Source organism: Neopsephotus bourkii, unplaced genomic scaffold, assembly GCF_033783945.1.
Source record: "Neopsephotus bourkii isolate Nb327-2 ecotype Australia unplaced genomic scaffold, CSIRO-AGI_Nbou_v1 NB_196, whole genome shotgun sequence".
Classification (NCBI taxonomy): Eukaryota; Metazoa; Chordata; class Aves; order Psittaciformes; family Psittacidae; genus Neopsephotus; species Neopsephotus bourkii.
In genome coordinates, this window is record NW_026900709.1 from 14,903,873 (window position 1) to 14,919,485 (window position 15,613).

Consider the following 15,613-nt stretch of genomic DNA (forward strand, 5'->3'; position numbering starts at 1 on the left):
TTATAGTCTAGTATGATCTACTTATACTATACTGTAATACAAATTTTCCAGAGATGCTAAAAGAAATTAATATTGATGTTTATTCTGAAAATTCTCAGATTTTACTGATTAGATTTTAAACCAAGACATGCTTTGAACATTAAATAAAACTCTAAGGAAATAGATTTTTAAAGTGGCTTCCTTAATATTATATAGAAGTCAAATATTATAACATCTGAGATTGAAAGTCAGTTTAGAATCACTTTGGAATCATTGATCCCCATTATTTTATATTTTGTCACTCAATTACAGTGCAGCTTAGAAGACTCAAAGAATAAAACCACATGGCTGAATTACTAAAGGCAATTTGTAATGGCTGAATCCCTTTATTTTATTGTCACTTGAATCATGAAGCCGTTTGTAAAGCTTAAAATTTTAGTATCCTGCTCTTGCTCTTATTGAAATCTAGAATAAAATCAAATGAGAGCAAGACCAGGCCTTAGGTGAATGCATTTTCCTGTAAATGGGCACATTAACATGCTGTTGATCAAAGCTTGTTTTAATGATCGAAGCTAAAAGAGATGCACTGCTCTGAAAGGACAGAATGGAGGCTGATTATACATATATTAACCAAGTATTTGGGTTGGTGATGAAGCTTTTGTTTGTTTGTTTTTGTTTTTTTTTTGTTGTTTTTTCTTTTTTTTAATATCCTATGCAATAATATTTATACACGATACTATTGTCAGAAAAAAGAAAAAAACCCTAACAAAAAATCCCACTGAGGTAGTCTTATTTTCTGTTTTATTTTTGTGTGTGATTTCCACAGTACTGCTCAGGCTTCTGCTGTAGTCAAGCATGTTGTTTTGCTGATTCAGGCCTTGAGAATGCTGCATCATAAGCAATTGCTTTCAATTGTATCCTTGTAGAGGAAAATTTAATATCACTGAAGCTGCAAATAAGTATTTATAGGGCATGGCATGTTCAAGGGGCTGATGATCACATTTATGAGGTGAAAAGAAGACTGTGTTAATCCATGGTGTATATTGAGTTTCCAATTAGCTTTATTGGTTTTATTGCTAGAAAAAAAAAAACAGCATTAAAGTCGCCTTATTTAAAATGTAATAATTATTTTCTAATATTGGGTCTTGAAACAAAGAGGAGTTTTATTAACTTAATGAGTTTCTTTTTTATAATATGGTTGTTTAAAATTATGTGGAAAAAATGAATAGAACGATTTATGTGAAAAAAAAGTGATGAGAATTATAGCAGGTTTTGTTTGCAGTGATTATAAACTGCACTTCTATCACTTGTTTTTTAGTAACTATGCTGACAGGACTACCTGCAACTGCATGGGAAGATGCAGTTAAAAAACTGAGTGCCTTTTAGTTCTGTAATTGGCATTTATATGGATTAATAATTGATGCCTACTATGAGCCTCTATCCTGCTACTATTAAGTCAGTAATTGATTTAATGATGATGGATCAGGCCATGAATTAGTTTTAATTTTCCTAAATTGAATGGGACAGATTCTTATTTTCACAATATTTGGTTTTTATTTAATGAAGAAACTGCCTATAATTTCAGTGACAAGTTTAAGACTTGCATTTCTTTGTATTACAGTGATATACAACAGTAAAGTTAATTCACAAATCTTATTTCCTTTATAAAAGAGAGCCTTATGTGTGTATAATAAGGTGGTGTGCTAATAATGCTTAATACAGTGTACATTAATGTGTATTTTGGTCTGTAAATGTAATACAGAAAGCAAAGTTTAAATACTCTCACAATAGGAAGTACATGATATTTTATTTCAGACTTATTGATCTCCATGACCAGTAATAAAATGATGCCATTCAGAGGCAATATGGCTGTAATTACTTTACTTACATAAGTTTCGGAAATTACAGAGGAAGATCAGAATGAAAAAGAAAAAATGATTTTTTTTTTACAAGTTTACTAAGCAAAAATTGACCAACATCCAAATCTCAATGTATTTATCCAAATCTTTTCACATTTGTCAGCACGATTTTCCATGTGTGATGGATCACAATATTTAGGAAGAGAAAGAATGTCTTTCAAACTCATACCTGTGTGCTTGTCAGAAATCTTTTCGGTTATTATGCAACAAGTCCTTTGGTTTTGGTCACAATGCAGTAGCAGCCATACATCCTGAGTGTGAATGACCCTGTAATGACTGCATTTGCACATGTGTGTGAAGGGCCGCTTCTTGAAACTTAACCCTGGAATTATCCATCACCCAACATTAATGTTTTTTTAAACTTCATTCATGTCATATAAGAGCTGAATATGAGGAAAGAATTGCTTACCAAACTACATGAAGATATATGTGCTATTTACCAAATTTCTGGCAGAGAAAAAGCCCTTCCTTCCTAATGCATTTTCCTGAAGGGACTGAAGAGTTAAATAAGTAGTTTTAATTTGCAGCAGTGTCTCTGAAGAAGAGAATACACGGAAATGCCTCTATAAAGGGTAATTCTTTCTTATTTGTTGCAAAATCATTCAAATCATCTGAGCAGTATTTCTTTATATATATTCTAAAAAGGTCACTATTTTGAAAACTAAATGTGAAAAGTAACTTGTAATAAGCATTCCCTCAAAAAACTTTTATTGAAAGGTCTTCATACATGTAAAAGGGCATGACCAGGTCTGCTTAGCTGAAACTATAACTCTAGTCTGTGACCAAATGCCCTTTTGTTACATCAGTGCCTGTATGATTTGAACTTTTTAGTTAGAGCTGCCTTCTCCATCCCTCTCAAAATTCCTGTGTATTACTGCTACATGGTGTAAACTGGAAATATTTCACTGATGTGTTTTTTTTTTTAATGTTGCTTTCTGATTACAAGACTTATTTCACAGTAAAAGACAATGTAGTTTGGATGGAAGTGATTAAGGACACACAGTATTGACAACTGAATATAAATTACAACTCTATGTCTGATTATTGAATTAGTTGTATGCATCTTTGGCAAGTTTGTCCTTTCAAAATATGCTTTCTTATAGGACAAAATTATGGGCAGTCTTGCACGTCTGATAAGCAGCTTGACCTGATCCAAATTTCAATGTACTTGGTAAAAAGTTACCAAATTTCACTTGCTTTTTCTAACTAAGCTTTTACCGTAGTAAGGAATGTAGTATTTCACTGAACACAAAAGCAGTAGAATGACAGAAAAATTCAGGATGGAAAGGACCTGAATAAAGGACCTCAGAGATCTCTCAGTATGCACAGAAGACTGGAATGCAAAGATGGTATTTAGGTTCTGGTAATTTATGCTTTCTGCAAAAATTAAATTGTGCAGAAATTTGCCATTAAATGCCATTAAATTTACAAATTTTTAATCCAGATATGGTGTATGTTTATGAAAACACCATCTGTAGAGGACACGAAGATATATGTGGAGCTTTCTATTAGTTCATTTCACTGGGAAAATTAAGACACATTTTCAGTGTAACCCAGTAAAATGAAATAACTCGAGAGTGTGGTACATGCAAGCTCTCCAGTTTTAATACTACCGAGAATACTTCAGAAGTCTTACACGTGGACCAGGTTAGTAGACAAGTTATATTTAATTGTTCCCTATGAGAAGATAAACTGGGAAGCAGTTACAATGCACATGACATTACTATGATTTTACTTATGGTGTAAATTTAGTGTTCTTCAAAAGTCAGACTGGCATGATTTGATTCAATATAATTTTTTACAGAATATGTATCTAATGAGAAAAAATTGTTCTGTGGAACTTTATTTGCAGAAACTAAATGCATCCAGTTCATCAGAAGGCAGCACAGTTGATATTGCTCCTCCTGGAGAGGGCGAGCAAGCAGAAATTGAAAGTGAAGAAGCTCTTGAACCGGAAGCCTGTTTTACAGAAGGTTGTAGAATAACTGTGCTTTAAGAGATGAATTAGTAAAATGGCATTATTAGTAGGCATATTTAAATTCTTGGGACTATCAAATGTGGTAGACCTTCATGACCTCAACAATCAAAAGAAAATACTCAACCTAGAATGGTGGAAATCAGATGAAAATCAAAACACAGTTTCCCTAGGCTTTGAGTAACATTATCTGCCTGGCCACTGTGTACATCTTGTAGCTAAGAAACTTTATTAACTTTTCTACTTTTAAAACACTTTACACTGTTTTGGAAGGGCCCCTGAAATTTGGAACAAATTCATCTTTGTGATAGTCCATCAACAAATGGAACAGTTTACATGCCAACAGTCAAAAGTATCAGTGGGTTTATTTTGATTGTTTACTCATACTGTATGTTCACTATTGTCTGGTTTCTCTTCAAATTACTTATCTAAATTCCAATATTCAGCATCCTATAAAGAAGATTCCAGTGTTTAATTTAGAAAATCATTATAAAATTTGTTAATGTTTCTAACAATGTTGATACCACAGTAAATATTGACTTTGAAACAATTTGCTTTTGGATCTTAATGTCTCTTAATCTAATGTAGGTTGTGTGAAGAAATTTCCATGTTGTCAAGTAAGTATAGAGGATGGCAAAGGAAAAATTTGGTGGAATCTTAGAAAAACCTGCTACAGCATAGTTGAGCACAACTGGTTTGAGACTTTCATTGTCTTCATGATTCTCCTCAGCAGTGGTGCACTAGTAAGTAGAAAAAAGATTGCAGATGCTGAAATATTTAGATATCTCCTTAGAAGCAACAGCAAAATTCAGATTTGCTTCAGAAAGACTTGTTTTACTTGGAGCTGAATAAAACTACCTGCATTCCATCATTTCAGGATGGAATGAAACTTGGCCCAAACTTGAAAAATTTGACAACTTTCACATGCACTTTTTTAATGATCCTTTTGATTTACCATTGTAAAGCTGGCAAAGTTTCATTTAAGCCAGCATAGCTACTCAAGATTTAAATTGCCTGCAAATTTTCATAATGTTCATCAAGAGATTTGAGCACAAAGGGTCATTGTAAACTGAATATATAGCTATATTTTAAGTTCTTAGGCTCAGCTATTTCTTGGATTCTGCTTATGAAAGACCATACAAAGAAAGAAAGAAATAATTACTTCATTCTGTTCTTTTTTGGAGACAGAAGATAGGGAAGAGTGTGACAAATTAAACCTAACAACCTCTTTCCAACAAGATTTACATTACCCACCCCTCCAGCTTTACTTAACATTCGCTACAGTACCAAAGTGTACATTCTAGCAAATATATTCCTCTTTAGTTTGTCTGCTAGACATAAGTTTGATTGATGGAGGATAGAAATGTAATCTACCTAATTGCCTTCTAGAATGGAATGTACATATCTGGAACAGATTTTGTATAAGAAGGGGGGGGGGGGTTTGTGTGTGTGTATGTGAAGGTTTCTTAATACCACATTGGACGAAAGTTTGTGCTTTGAGTTTATTTCTTCATTCATTAGTAAAATAGTATATATACATATATATATCCAACTTCAGACAGGGCAAATTGCTCCAATTTGTAGCGTGGTTAAAGATGGGAAATATGAAGAAGAACAAGGGGAAAAAATTGCTTATTTTTATCATGTGTATTCTGTGAAACATTAGTAATCCCTGAATATATTTTTTTCATAGGCTTTTGAAGATATATACATTGAACAGCGCAAAACTATCAAGACCATGCTGGAATATGCTGACAAAGTTTTTACTTATATTTTCATTTTAGAAATGCTTTTAAAATGGGTAGCATATGGTTTTCAAATATATTTTACTAATGCCTGGTGCTGGCTGGACTTCCTGATTGTTGATGTAAGTACACAGACTTTAATATTGTAAAATTTACTGTAGTTAAGTCCTTTATGTTGTAAAACTCTTTACGACCAAGCAGTCTTATAAGCAGTCTTACTGCCTTAGTAATAGCCTTCAGTGATCTGGATGTATTATTCAAAGAAGATTTACATGCCAGAAGGGAAAGGATGGCTGGCCATCAGCTTGTTCATTCCTCATGGTTAATAATTTCGTACCCACGGTGTATCAAACTTGAGATTTTATGAGGACAAAACCTAATTTTGAAACATGCTATTTTAATGAACTCTGGTCATTCTACCTTATTCCTTAGCAAATAAGTCACTACACTGTGAAAGTCTCCTCTTACAAACACTGCAACTTTGCAAGTGAAACAATACATTTGGTCCAGATTTCATCTGATTTCTCAGTACTTTGTCCCACGAAACTATTCTGTTATCATTTTCAGTAAAACAGAAACACAGTGGCTATCTGGTCTAAAAATTAATTAGCTTTAAGGGGCTGCCAATCTGCAATAGTTAAAACGGCTGTGACTTGGCAGGGTTTATGACAGAAGAGAATACAAGGCTTCTTGGCTGCCTTCCCAGCTGTGATACACTTCTGTGCTAAGGCCTTGCTTAGGGATCAAAGCTGGTTTTACTCCCAGAATATTTTGGTCTCTTGCCTTCACACATGTGACCCAGTTAATTGGCTATACATGTCCACAGTGTGGAACTGAGAGATGGCATTTCAGGGCAATTGTGTCTTTTTAGTTATTTCTGCTCAAGCTACTGTATTAATTGGGAAGTTTGCATAAATCCTGGTTCCATACTCATTTGTTAAAAATATATAAATGTATCAGATTTTTGACTCCCAGAGAGAAAAACACCTATTTAGATTGGCCCATAACTCAAAATGGAAGACCTCAGATTTTTAAACTGCCCAAGTTAGTTTTGTTATACTGTTTATCTCAGTCATGAAGACCTACATTGGAACAGTTTCCTTAAGAGGATGTTAATGCAGAAGAGATGCTCTTCTCCAAGATGATGTTAAGACTGTTTTCAGATAAACTACAACTCATGTTTTAATTATTCTTTTCATAACATAAAGCTAAACAGATTATTCTAAGACATACTCTGCTTAATAATGGTTTAGCCTTAGAGATGCTGTTACCTGAGCAGGTTCTCAGAATTATTAAAAACATCACTGTAAGTAAAGCAGCTTATTTTGCTAACTTCTTACCCATAATTTTTAATTTTATAAATAAAATCATGACTAAATGAGATTGGACCCTTCTACTTTTGAAGCATTATATTCAGTGTTCCAGAAAGTGGTAAAAAATGTGCCTAAGGCTAATGCAGCATTTCCCTCAACACCAACAGGCAGCAGTTAAAAAGAAATATATTAACTCAAGTTATCTTTCTAGAGAAAAGCAGAGAATCTACACTGCTTTAACAGGCAGTTTAAACAGGTATGATTCAGTGGCATTCTCCCAGTGAGAACACCAGTGAGCCCTTCTTCATTAGAAGTGACTCAAGTTAATCAAATTAATTCCATCCTCTAAAATTATCCAAGAGTAAACACTGATAGTCCTTCATGGCTTTGACCTTTAATATCTTCTATACCTAACTCCCTCACTGTGAGAAATAGCCATAGTCGCTCTCTGTGATTTTGACCAAATTAGTTTTAATAATTACACAAAGGAATGGCAATTTTCAGCTCTGTCGGTTTACGGCCATGACAGATGACTCTTGGTACATCTAGCTACCTCAGTTTTTGACCTTATCATGCCATCTCTCTGCTCCACTCCTATGCTAGAACCAACAGTATCTGCAGCAAGGAGCAGATATTTGCACGGAGTGCCTTATCTACCCAAAATCACAATCTGGTAAATTAGTTTAGTGGTTTAAGTGAAGAGACTGAATTTTGGTCAAGCAGCTGACAGGCAGGGACGGACATACTTTTTTAGGGGACACTAATTCTGGCAGAGATATCCAGTAAAGGCTTGAGACAGCAATATCTTGTGCCTTGGTTTTTGCTCTTACTCCTTTTTCTAGAAGCCATCTATCATAAGTTTATTATGTCTAGGTTTTGATGTACAGCCGTAATGAGCCTAAGTTGTCTTTGCCACATACAAAGCTAGGAGATGGGACACCAGGGAAGGAGATAAAGAATCTAGGAAGACCCAATGAGTTTGTCAGTTATTAAATTTGTTTGTGTAGTTTTCTGATAGGATACATAATCTTAGTGTTAAGTGGATATAGTTTATGCTGTGTATTTTTAAACTTTATAAGCTAGTCCTATATTTTGGTATAGACACTTTATTTCTAAATTATTATGTTAATAAATTGTATTTGAATGAAATGGAAATAATATTTGAAACAAAACATGTTTGTCAAATACTGTGGGGTAGTAATGAATGTGTAAGTGGAAGGAAAACTTTGACATTCCTGAAATTGCTCATGCCTGAGAAAATTCCAGTGGGTACAAGTTTTGAACATTTAAATGTAGCAAGAAAACCCTCCGATTTGGCTTATTATATAGTACATGAAAATTGGTCATGTTGATGGCTTATATAATATTCCTTCATATAGCTAAAAACATTTCATACTTTTTGTTAAAACAGTTAATTTAATTCAACCATGGTCTTGACCTTTTTATTAGTTTTTCAGAATAAATAACTCAGCAGCAACATTCTGGAAAAGACCAGGGCCACATTATACTAATATGTTAAATGCTGTATGCACAGAGTAAGGGGCAACTACTGCCTTGAAAACTTCATAATCAAAATAAGAAGAAATAAGATGAGCACATTGATGTGTTGAGGGACCAGATACAGAAAGACGTCACTTTGTCTTCCTAGATAGTCTTATATGTCTTTATGTGTATCCTAACATTGTATATTATGATAACATTGGATAATCCAAAAATTAATGAAATTAAAAGCCATATTCAGATGATACATGTATGAAACCTAGTGCTTTTGTTCTGTGAGTTAGGGAACAGAATCATAGCTTGCAATCATGCATCTAAACAAAATTAATTTTGAATACTTGCCAGTAAAATATCATAAGTTATTCACCAAGTACATATTGAAAAACTGTATTATTTAGCATAGGACCATAACATAAGAAAGGCTACATAAGGCATAAGAAAGGCTATACTGGATCCACAATCCTGCCTCTGAGCATGTCAAAAACGCTTACCTGGAAAACCAATAATACAGTGTCTATCTTTTAAAAACCAAGAAAAAGCATTAACTTCTCAGTAGAAAGAAAAATCTTTAGGGGTTTGTGGTTTTTGTTTTTTTGTTAGATTGTTTTTTTTTGGGAGGTGGGGGGTTGTGTTTCGTTGTGGTTTGTTTATTATTTTCCCCCTACATCTTACAGTTTGTTTTTATTCCTAGTTAAGTGTAATACCTAAACAAACTACATGAAATGTATGATAAGCAGTTTTGGAACTGAGGAGCTCTAATTAAATCACATATATAAGCTACCTCACCAAGTAGCACAGAATTCATATGGAGTAAAAAGTTTAGGCTGAAATAGAAATAAAGTCAATGTGGAGTGTATGATCGATGGTCTGGCTTGGATGACAACCCTGAAGATCTTGAGCAGGGCTAATTATGACTGCCAAGTTTCAAAACAATTTTGCAAAATTAGAAGATCTGTACACAAAAATGTGGATATCTGACACTCCAGTTTTCAGAGATGAATGTAAAAATTTGAGCTCCTTTTAATTTTTCTAAATTACTGTATCTGCATGCATTTTAATCCATAAAATGTGATGTCTTCACACCAAAGGTAAAGATATTATACCAAATATCTGGGTGTCTTGATGTGAGTGAATCATGATGAACATTCTATTAATAATATTTAGAATTTAATGTCTTGTTATCTCTGGAATATATTAAAAATTGATTAAAAAACCCCATCCTCTCTCATTGTAGAATCACAGGGCAAATAAATTGTATTAATGACAATTATTAATATCAATGACAGTAATTAATGTAATGGCCGAAACAGTAATGTTATCTCTTGTAAGTGAACAGACAAGTTACAGGCTACAGAAAGTCAATAAGATTTTCTTCTTAATATGCTTGTAAATCATAGCAAGTTCCTTTAAACTTTTCCATTATGGCAATAAGCCTTTCCTTTGATAAAAAGAATTACATCCTTACATGTAATCCAGTTGAAAGTTACAGTGATATGAATTCACTAAAACACAATTTTTGTTAGACTAATATACATAGCATCATAGTAATGAATAATTGATTTTTATCTGCTCTCAGATTGTCCTTTTGAGACATGACTTTGTAACGCTTGTGTTTCTGATTCATTAGGGACTGTAGTGATAGGACAAGGGGTAACAGGTTCAAACTTAAACAGGGGAAGTTTAGATTGGATATAAGGAAGAAATTCTTTCCTGTTAGGGTCCTGAGGCACTGGAATGGGTTGCCAAAGCTGTGAATGCTCCATCCCTGGCAGCGTTCAAGGCCAGGCTAGATGAAGCCTTAGGTGAGATGGTTTACTGTGAGGTGTCCCTGCCCATGTCAGGGGGCTGGGAACTAGATGATCTTAAGGTCCTTTCCAACCCTAACTATTCTGTGATTCTATGATTCACATAATTGTTCTTTACGGATACAAGTAACATAGGAAACTAATTTTTCACCTAATGGGCAAAGTCTTACCACCATTATCAGCGAATGCCTATTTCTGTTAAGCTAATTACTTGAAAAACCCTCTAGACTCAGGTATTTTGCAATGAATATTTGAAGGATTTTCTCAAGAACTGAAATGTTCATTTATGCTTTTCGTGGTAGAACTGAATAAAATAAGCACGGGGTATTTCCATACTCCTGTCTGCAAAACTGCTCAAAGTAAATTAAATTAAATTGAAATAAATTTGAACACTGTTTAAAATACCATTCTATTTGAGAAGCAAATGAATTGCTCTTTCCTAAAGTAGATTAGCTTGTAATGAAATCCCAGTAACATGAACAGGAGCTCACTACTGTTGTTGATAACAAAGAATTTATTGTTATAATGCCAGCATCTGTTAACATATATCCCATATTTCCCTATATTTAGAAGGGAGAGAAAAAAAAAAAAAAGAGTTGTCAGGCAAGTGAGAAAGTAATTGTTCTGTCAATATATATTTCATAGATACCCTGGCTATTGTTGCTATGAACTCAGCAACTTAGAATTAATAACAAAAGCTAATTAACCACTACATTATTTATCATATTATTAGTGATTATAGATATTAATAGTATTTTCAGTAGTTAATAAACTATCCTAATGTGTTCAGAATTTTAAATTGCTTGGAAGGTTGAACCTTAATGAAGTTACTGAAAGTATGGCTCTTTTGTCTTTAAGTATTACTGAAAATTATATTCCTCACCAACAGTGAGCTTCCATCTGACTGTTAAATTTTACTTAGCTATAACAGGAATTTAATAGCATATATTCCTTTCTCAAACATGCCTTCATATGACCTGTCGACTTTCCATGGTATGAAAGTATGAAAATAGTGGGATTTGTCCTCCAATGTCACTATAAGCAAGAATGGTGTCACTGTTGATATTTCTGTTGATTGAACCTGCATTTTTTTTAACTAAACAGTGTAGAACAAATTTCATAATAATATTTTTTTCTGTGTTTTTTATAGGTCTCATTGGTTAGTTTAATAGCCAATGCTTTGGGCTATTCTGAACTTGGTGCCATTAAATCGCTTCGGACGTTACGAGCTTTAAGACCTTTAAGAGCCTTGTCACGATTTGAAGGAATGAGGGTGAGATAAAATGAATGAGTCTGAATGAATACATGCATACAAAAAGTAATGTAGAAGTTTGACACTCATGCCTTCTGCAAACAACTCCAGAATGGGAATGCATGCAAAAATGTATGGAAAAAGCCTCCCAATATGTCCTTGTACACAAGATGTGTACAGCTTACATTCGGAGATGAGACTTTGAGCTCATTAAATTTGCCTGCTGACTGTTGCATAGTTGTGTCTTCCATTGATTTGTAGATCTCTATAGAAAAGTAAAAAGACACGAGAAATTTTAGAACAGAGGGTTGGAGGTTTTCCTCCAGTTGAGCTGGGAACTTTACGTTACACGTTTCTGTACCTCCTATTCTCTGCCAGTTTGTCAGTAGTTTAGGTGGAACAGGATTAGCTGGAAAACGAACCAAAATAAAGCAAAGCAAAACAAAACAAAAAGTGAAGAAACTGACAACAGTGACACACCAGAAACTGCAGCCTTCCCGTGGCTCCCTGTCTACCTGCCTGGGGGAAAAAAAAATCCCATAATAAATGCTGTAGTACTAGAGAAGGTTCTCTGATAACTGTTATGTTGGAACTATAGAAAGGGGAGATGGGAAATAATTTTTTCAGCTAGTGTCCTTTACTTCATGTGAATGTATCTGCTGCCATCTTACCTCTCCTTCTACACAGTTTAAATTCTTCCTGTTGAGGAAATTATTATCCTCATATTCTGCCAATCTGACAAAAAAAAAACCCACAACCCCCCAAATTATTGCAAGCTGTCTGCTGAAAATGCAGACTATGCTATTTCCTCGAAAAACTGATGCATAAAATTTTAATATGGTAATGTTACTAAGAAATTTCTTTTTAATCTTTCACCTCGAAACACCCAGATGCTGCAATACAAATTTACAGGTTGGTCATGGGTCTTAAGTTTCCAAAGAAATAGTATGGTTCCTGTCTGGGTTGAGGCTGAGACATTCTAGATGTGGCCACAGTAGCCAGTGTAGGGGGTGATTTGCATTGCAAACACATAAGTCTCTATCTAACAAACGGGCAAAACCTCTATGGATATTAGACTACTTCCAGTCAAATTACTATACTGAAAAATACTGTTGTTTTCAAAACAATACACAAAAAAATACTGCAGCCTCTAATGATTTAGTAGGGAATTATCATGTGATTATCTACAGCTTTCTTTTAGTTCAATCACAAAAGGGATTTCATCTAGCTTTTACCGCCCTTGCCCTTATAGATCAGCTCAACTGTATTAAATGCTACCAATTAAAAAAAATAAGTGTAAGAGCAACTACAGTGAGCCAGGCAATTTAAACCCAAGACTTACAGCAGATGCTGTTAATAAAAAGTAAATTAGATATGCTTAATTATGTTATATTGTATGTACAGGCTAAAATACACTGGTGCCAATATATACATAGAGTTTCTGAGAATAAAGTAATTCATAATAATAGTTTTACATGTAGACATTTTTATTGAGTCTTCCACATCATCATTCTTTGATCTTTTTCTGGTTTATTTTCTATTCATAGATTTTGATTTGTATTGTTGGAATTTAACATTTATTTCTCTCTTTTTCTCTAGAGCACACAAATTCTAAGAATCCATCTTGCTACTAACAGGTTTTCATTTGCTTTTTGATTTTTTTCAGACTTTTGCATTGTATTGGTTTGCATATTATTTTTTCTTGCTTCTTGCAATCTCATTAGTGTTTTTATTAAATCTTAAATAACTTTTCCCCATAAATTTTAACATAGAATTTTAACTGTCCATTCCATATTAATAATGTTTAAACATTTTTAAAGTATTTTTATTTTTCTGCTCACAAACTAAGTGGCTATTTTGTCTAATTTGTACACTAGGTGGTTGTAAATGCCCTTGTAGGAGCAATTCCATCTATCATGAATGTATTGCTGGTTTGTCTTATATTCTGGCTCATCTTCAGCATCATGGGAGTAAATCTGTTTGCTGGCAAATTCTATCACTGTGTCAACACCACAACTGGTGAGATGTTTGATGTCAGTGATGTCAACAATTATACTCAGTGTGAGGAACTCATTAAAAACAATCAAAGTGCCCGATGGAAAAATGTGAAAGTAAACTTTGATAATGTAGGAGCTGGATATCTTGCTCTTCTTCAAGTAGTAAGTAAATTTATATTTCTTTTTGCTCTTTTTAAAGAAGTGTACCAAAAAAATGGGCAATTTAAGACTGTTAAGGAGTGGAATAATTTCTTCATAGCAATGATGTACAGCTTACATAATTCTACTGCATTGTTACCTATATTTTTTGTATTAAAGATCATAAAGTAACTTTCCATTTCAAGGCTAGGGAACAGAGTCTCATCACGATGATAATAATGTGAAAATAATAAATGTAAAAGGTACAAGAATATTTTTAGTGCTGCACAATATAAACTTCAGGAATGTATTTCATGTGTCTTGCCATGGTGAGCAACGCTCAGAAGTCCCTATAATTATTAAAAAGGTCTCTGCCCTCCTTTATGAGCTCTGTTACCTTGTAAGACAGGAGGGCAGACAGCAGCTTAAAAGAGAGCAGAGAACTAACTAGTCTGAAGTGAGAAATTACTGACAATGCCTCTTACATTCCAGAGGCTGCTTCCAACCCTAATGATTTGGTGATTCTGTGATCATCACACATCCACAGCAAAATTCTTTCAAAGTCAAAATCCATTAATCTAGGCACTTTGTCACTGTGAAATAATTTTTCTTTTGTCAACAGTGTGATCAAGGGAAAATGGATTTTCCTTCATGTTTATGCTCATCTAAGGAACCAGTATATAAGTTAGATGGTAAAAATAAAAACGTACCAACCCAGTGTCTCAGGTGAAGATATTTGTTTAATACAGCCTTGATTTTCCAGAACTGGAAGCAGGTTTGGGGAAAGAAATAATAAATAATGCAAGATCTGAGATTAGGGCACCCAGTGTTTCATGTACCTTGAAGCCAATTCTTTATTATCATAATTCTTGTCTAAGAGGTCTGAAATCCTCTAAGAGAAGTAGAAGCTGTCCATGGGAAGAATATGGAGAGTTATTGATAAACAGATCCTGCTTAAGTATTAGGTCTGATTAATCATATAACACTTTCTCTTGATGTTTGCAGATAAACAGTACTTGCTCCTAAAATAAACGTATTTTATTAAGAAATACATGAAACTAGAAAGACATTAGACTGTGGCTAAAATAGGAAAATGTAAAATACTTTTATGAAAAAAAATACTAATGATTTATAACTATTATATTCTGTTAATGCTTGTTAAAGTATCATTATAATATACTTATGTTAATTATGGTATTGTCCTTGTGAAGTATTAGGTGTTATTGTATTGCATGGCATATTCTATTCATTACTGCTACATATTCAAAATCTGTAAAGTCAGCACTCTCATGTGCTGAGTAGTAGTAGTGAATGGTGATCCTAATTCTCTGATCAGATCGTGTTGCTACCCTTGCACTAGAGACTAAACCATCTTGTTACCAATACTTGACTGAAAACATACAAAGAAAACTACTAGTCTCTTGAAACTGTCTGAATGTCATCTGTGTCATCCCTGCAGACAGTGTTGGTCTTTAATTACTACATCACTCCTGTGAACCTTTCATTCTTGTCTTTTATTCTTTCTGTTCTGATTCTTTTTCCAAAATTCCCTTCTGCTCTTTACTTTTCATGCAGAGATTAAAGGATCCTTGAGCATGTATCATGTCACCTCTTCAGCTGATTATCCCCATTAACGTTCTCCCTCCACTGTTCTCCTGTGTTTATTGCTCTTACCAAAGTCTAATCCTCTTCTAATATTGCTATGCAAAGTGCACCAAATGCCTGCCAATTGTCAGCTGAACTACAAAGAGCTATGAAGCCTGGCTTTAAGTATACCTTCTTAATATATATCTGTATTGCACTACAAGAGTCAGGACATAAAAACTGCAGGAATGCAAGTTTTCTGCTGTGGAAAGTAACAGCTGTACCAAAGTATCTGAACTACTTCTGGAAAGCACAGATGCAAATATACCCCTTGGGATAATTCCTCTCCTGAATCTCCTTAGGAGAGATCTTTTTTATGTGTTCATTTAACAGGCATTTTAGCTCT

The 15,613-nt window shown here is 33.9% G+C and overlaps 1 protein-coding gene across 7 annotated transcripts in view; it reads left to right on the forward strand.

Moving 5' to 3' along the window:
• Window positions 1–15,613, forward strand: part of LOC133207119 (sodium channel protein type 2 subunit alpha-like) — a 73,007-nt gene that overhangs the window by 48,225 nt on the left and 9,169 nt on the right. For all 7 annotated transcript variants that reach the window (XM_061343771.1, XM_061343750.1, XM_061343762.1 and 4 more), the window contains 5 exons: window positions 3,751–3,871; window positions 4,462–4,616; window positions 5,567–5,740; window positions 11,387–11,509; window positions 13,366–13,647. In XM_061343771.1, coding sequence (XP_061199755.1) covers window positions 3,751–3,871; window positions 4,462–4,616; window positions 5,567–5,740; window positions 11,387–11,509; window positions 13,366–13,647 — 855 coding nt within the window. The remainder of the gene's footprint in view (window positions 1–3,750; window positions 3,872–4,461; window positions 4,617–5,566; window positions 5,741–11,386; window positions 11,510–13,365; window positions 13,648–15,613) is intronic.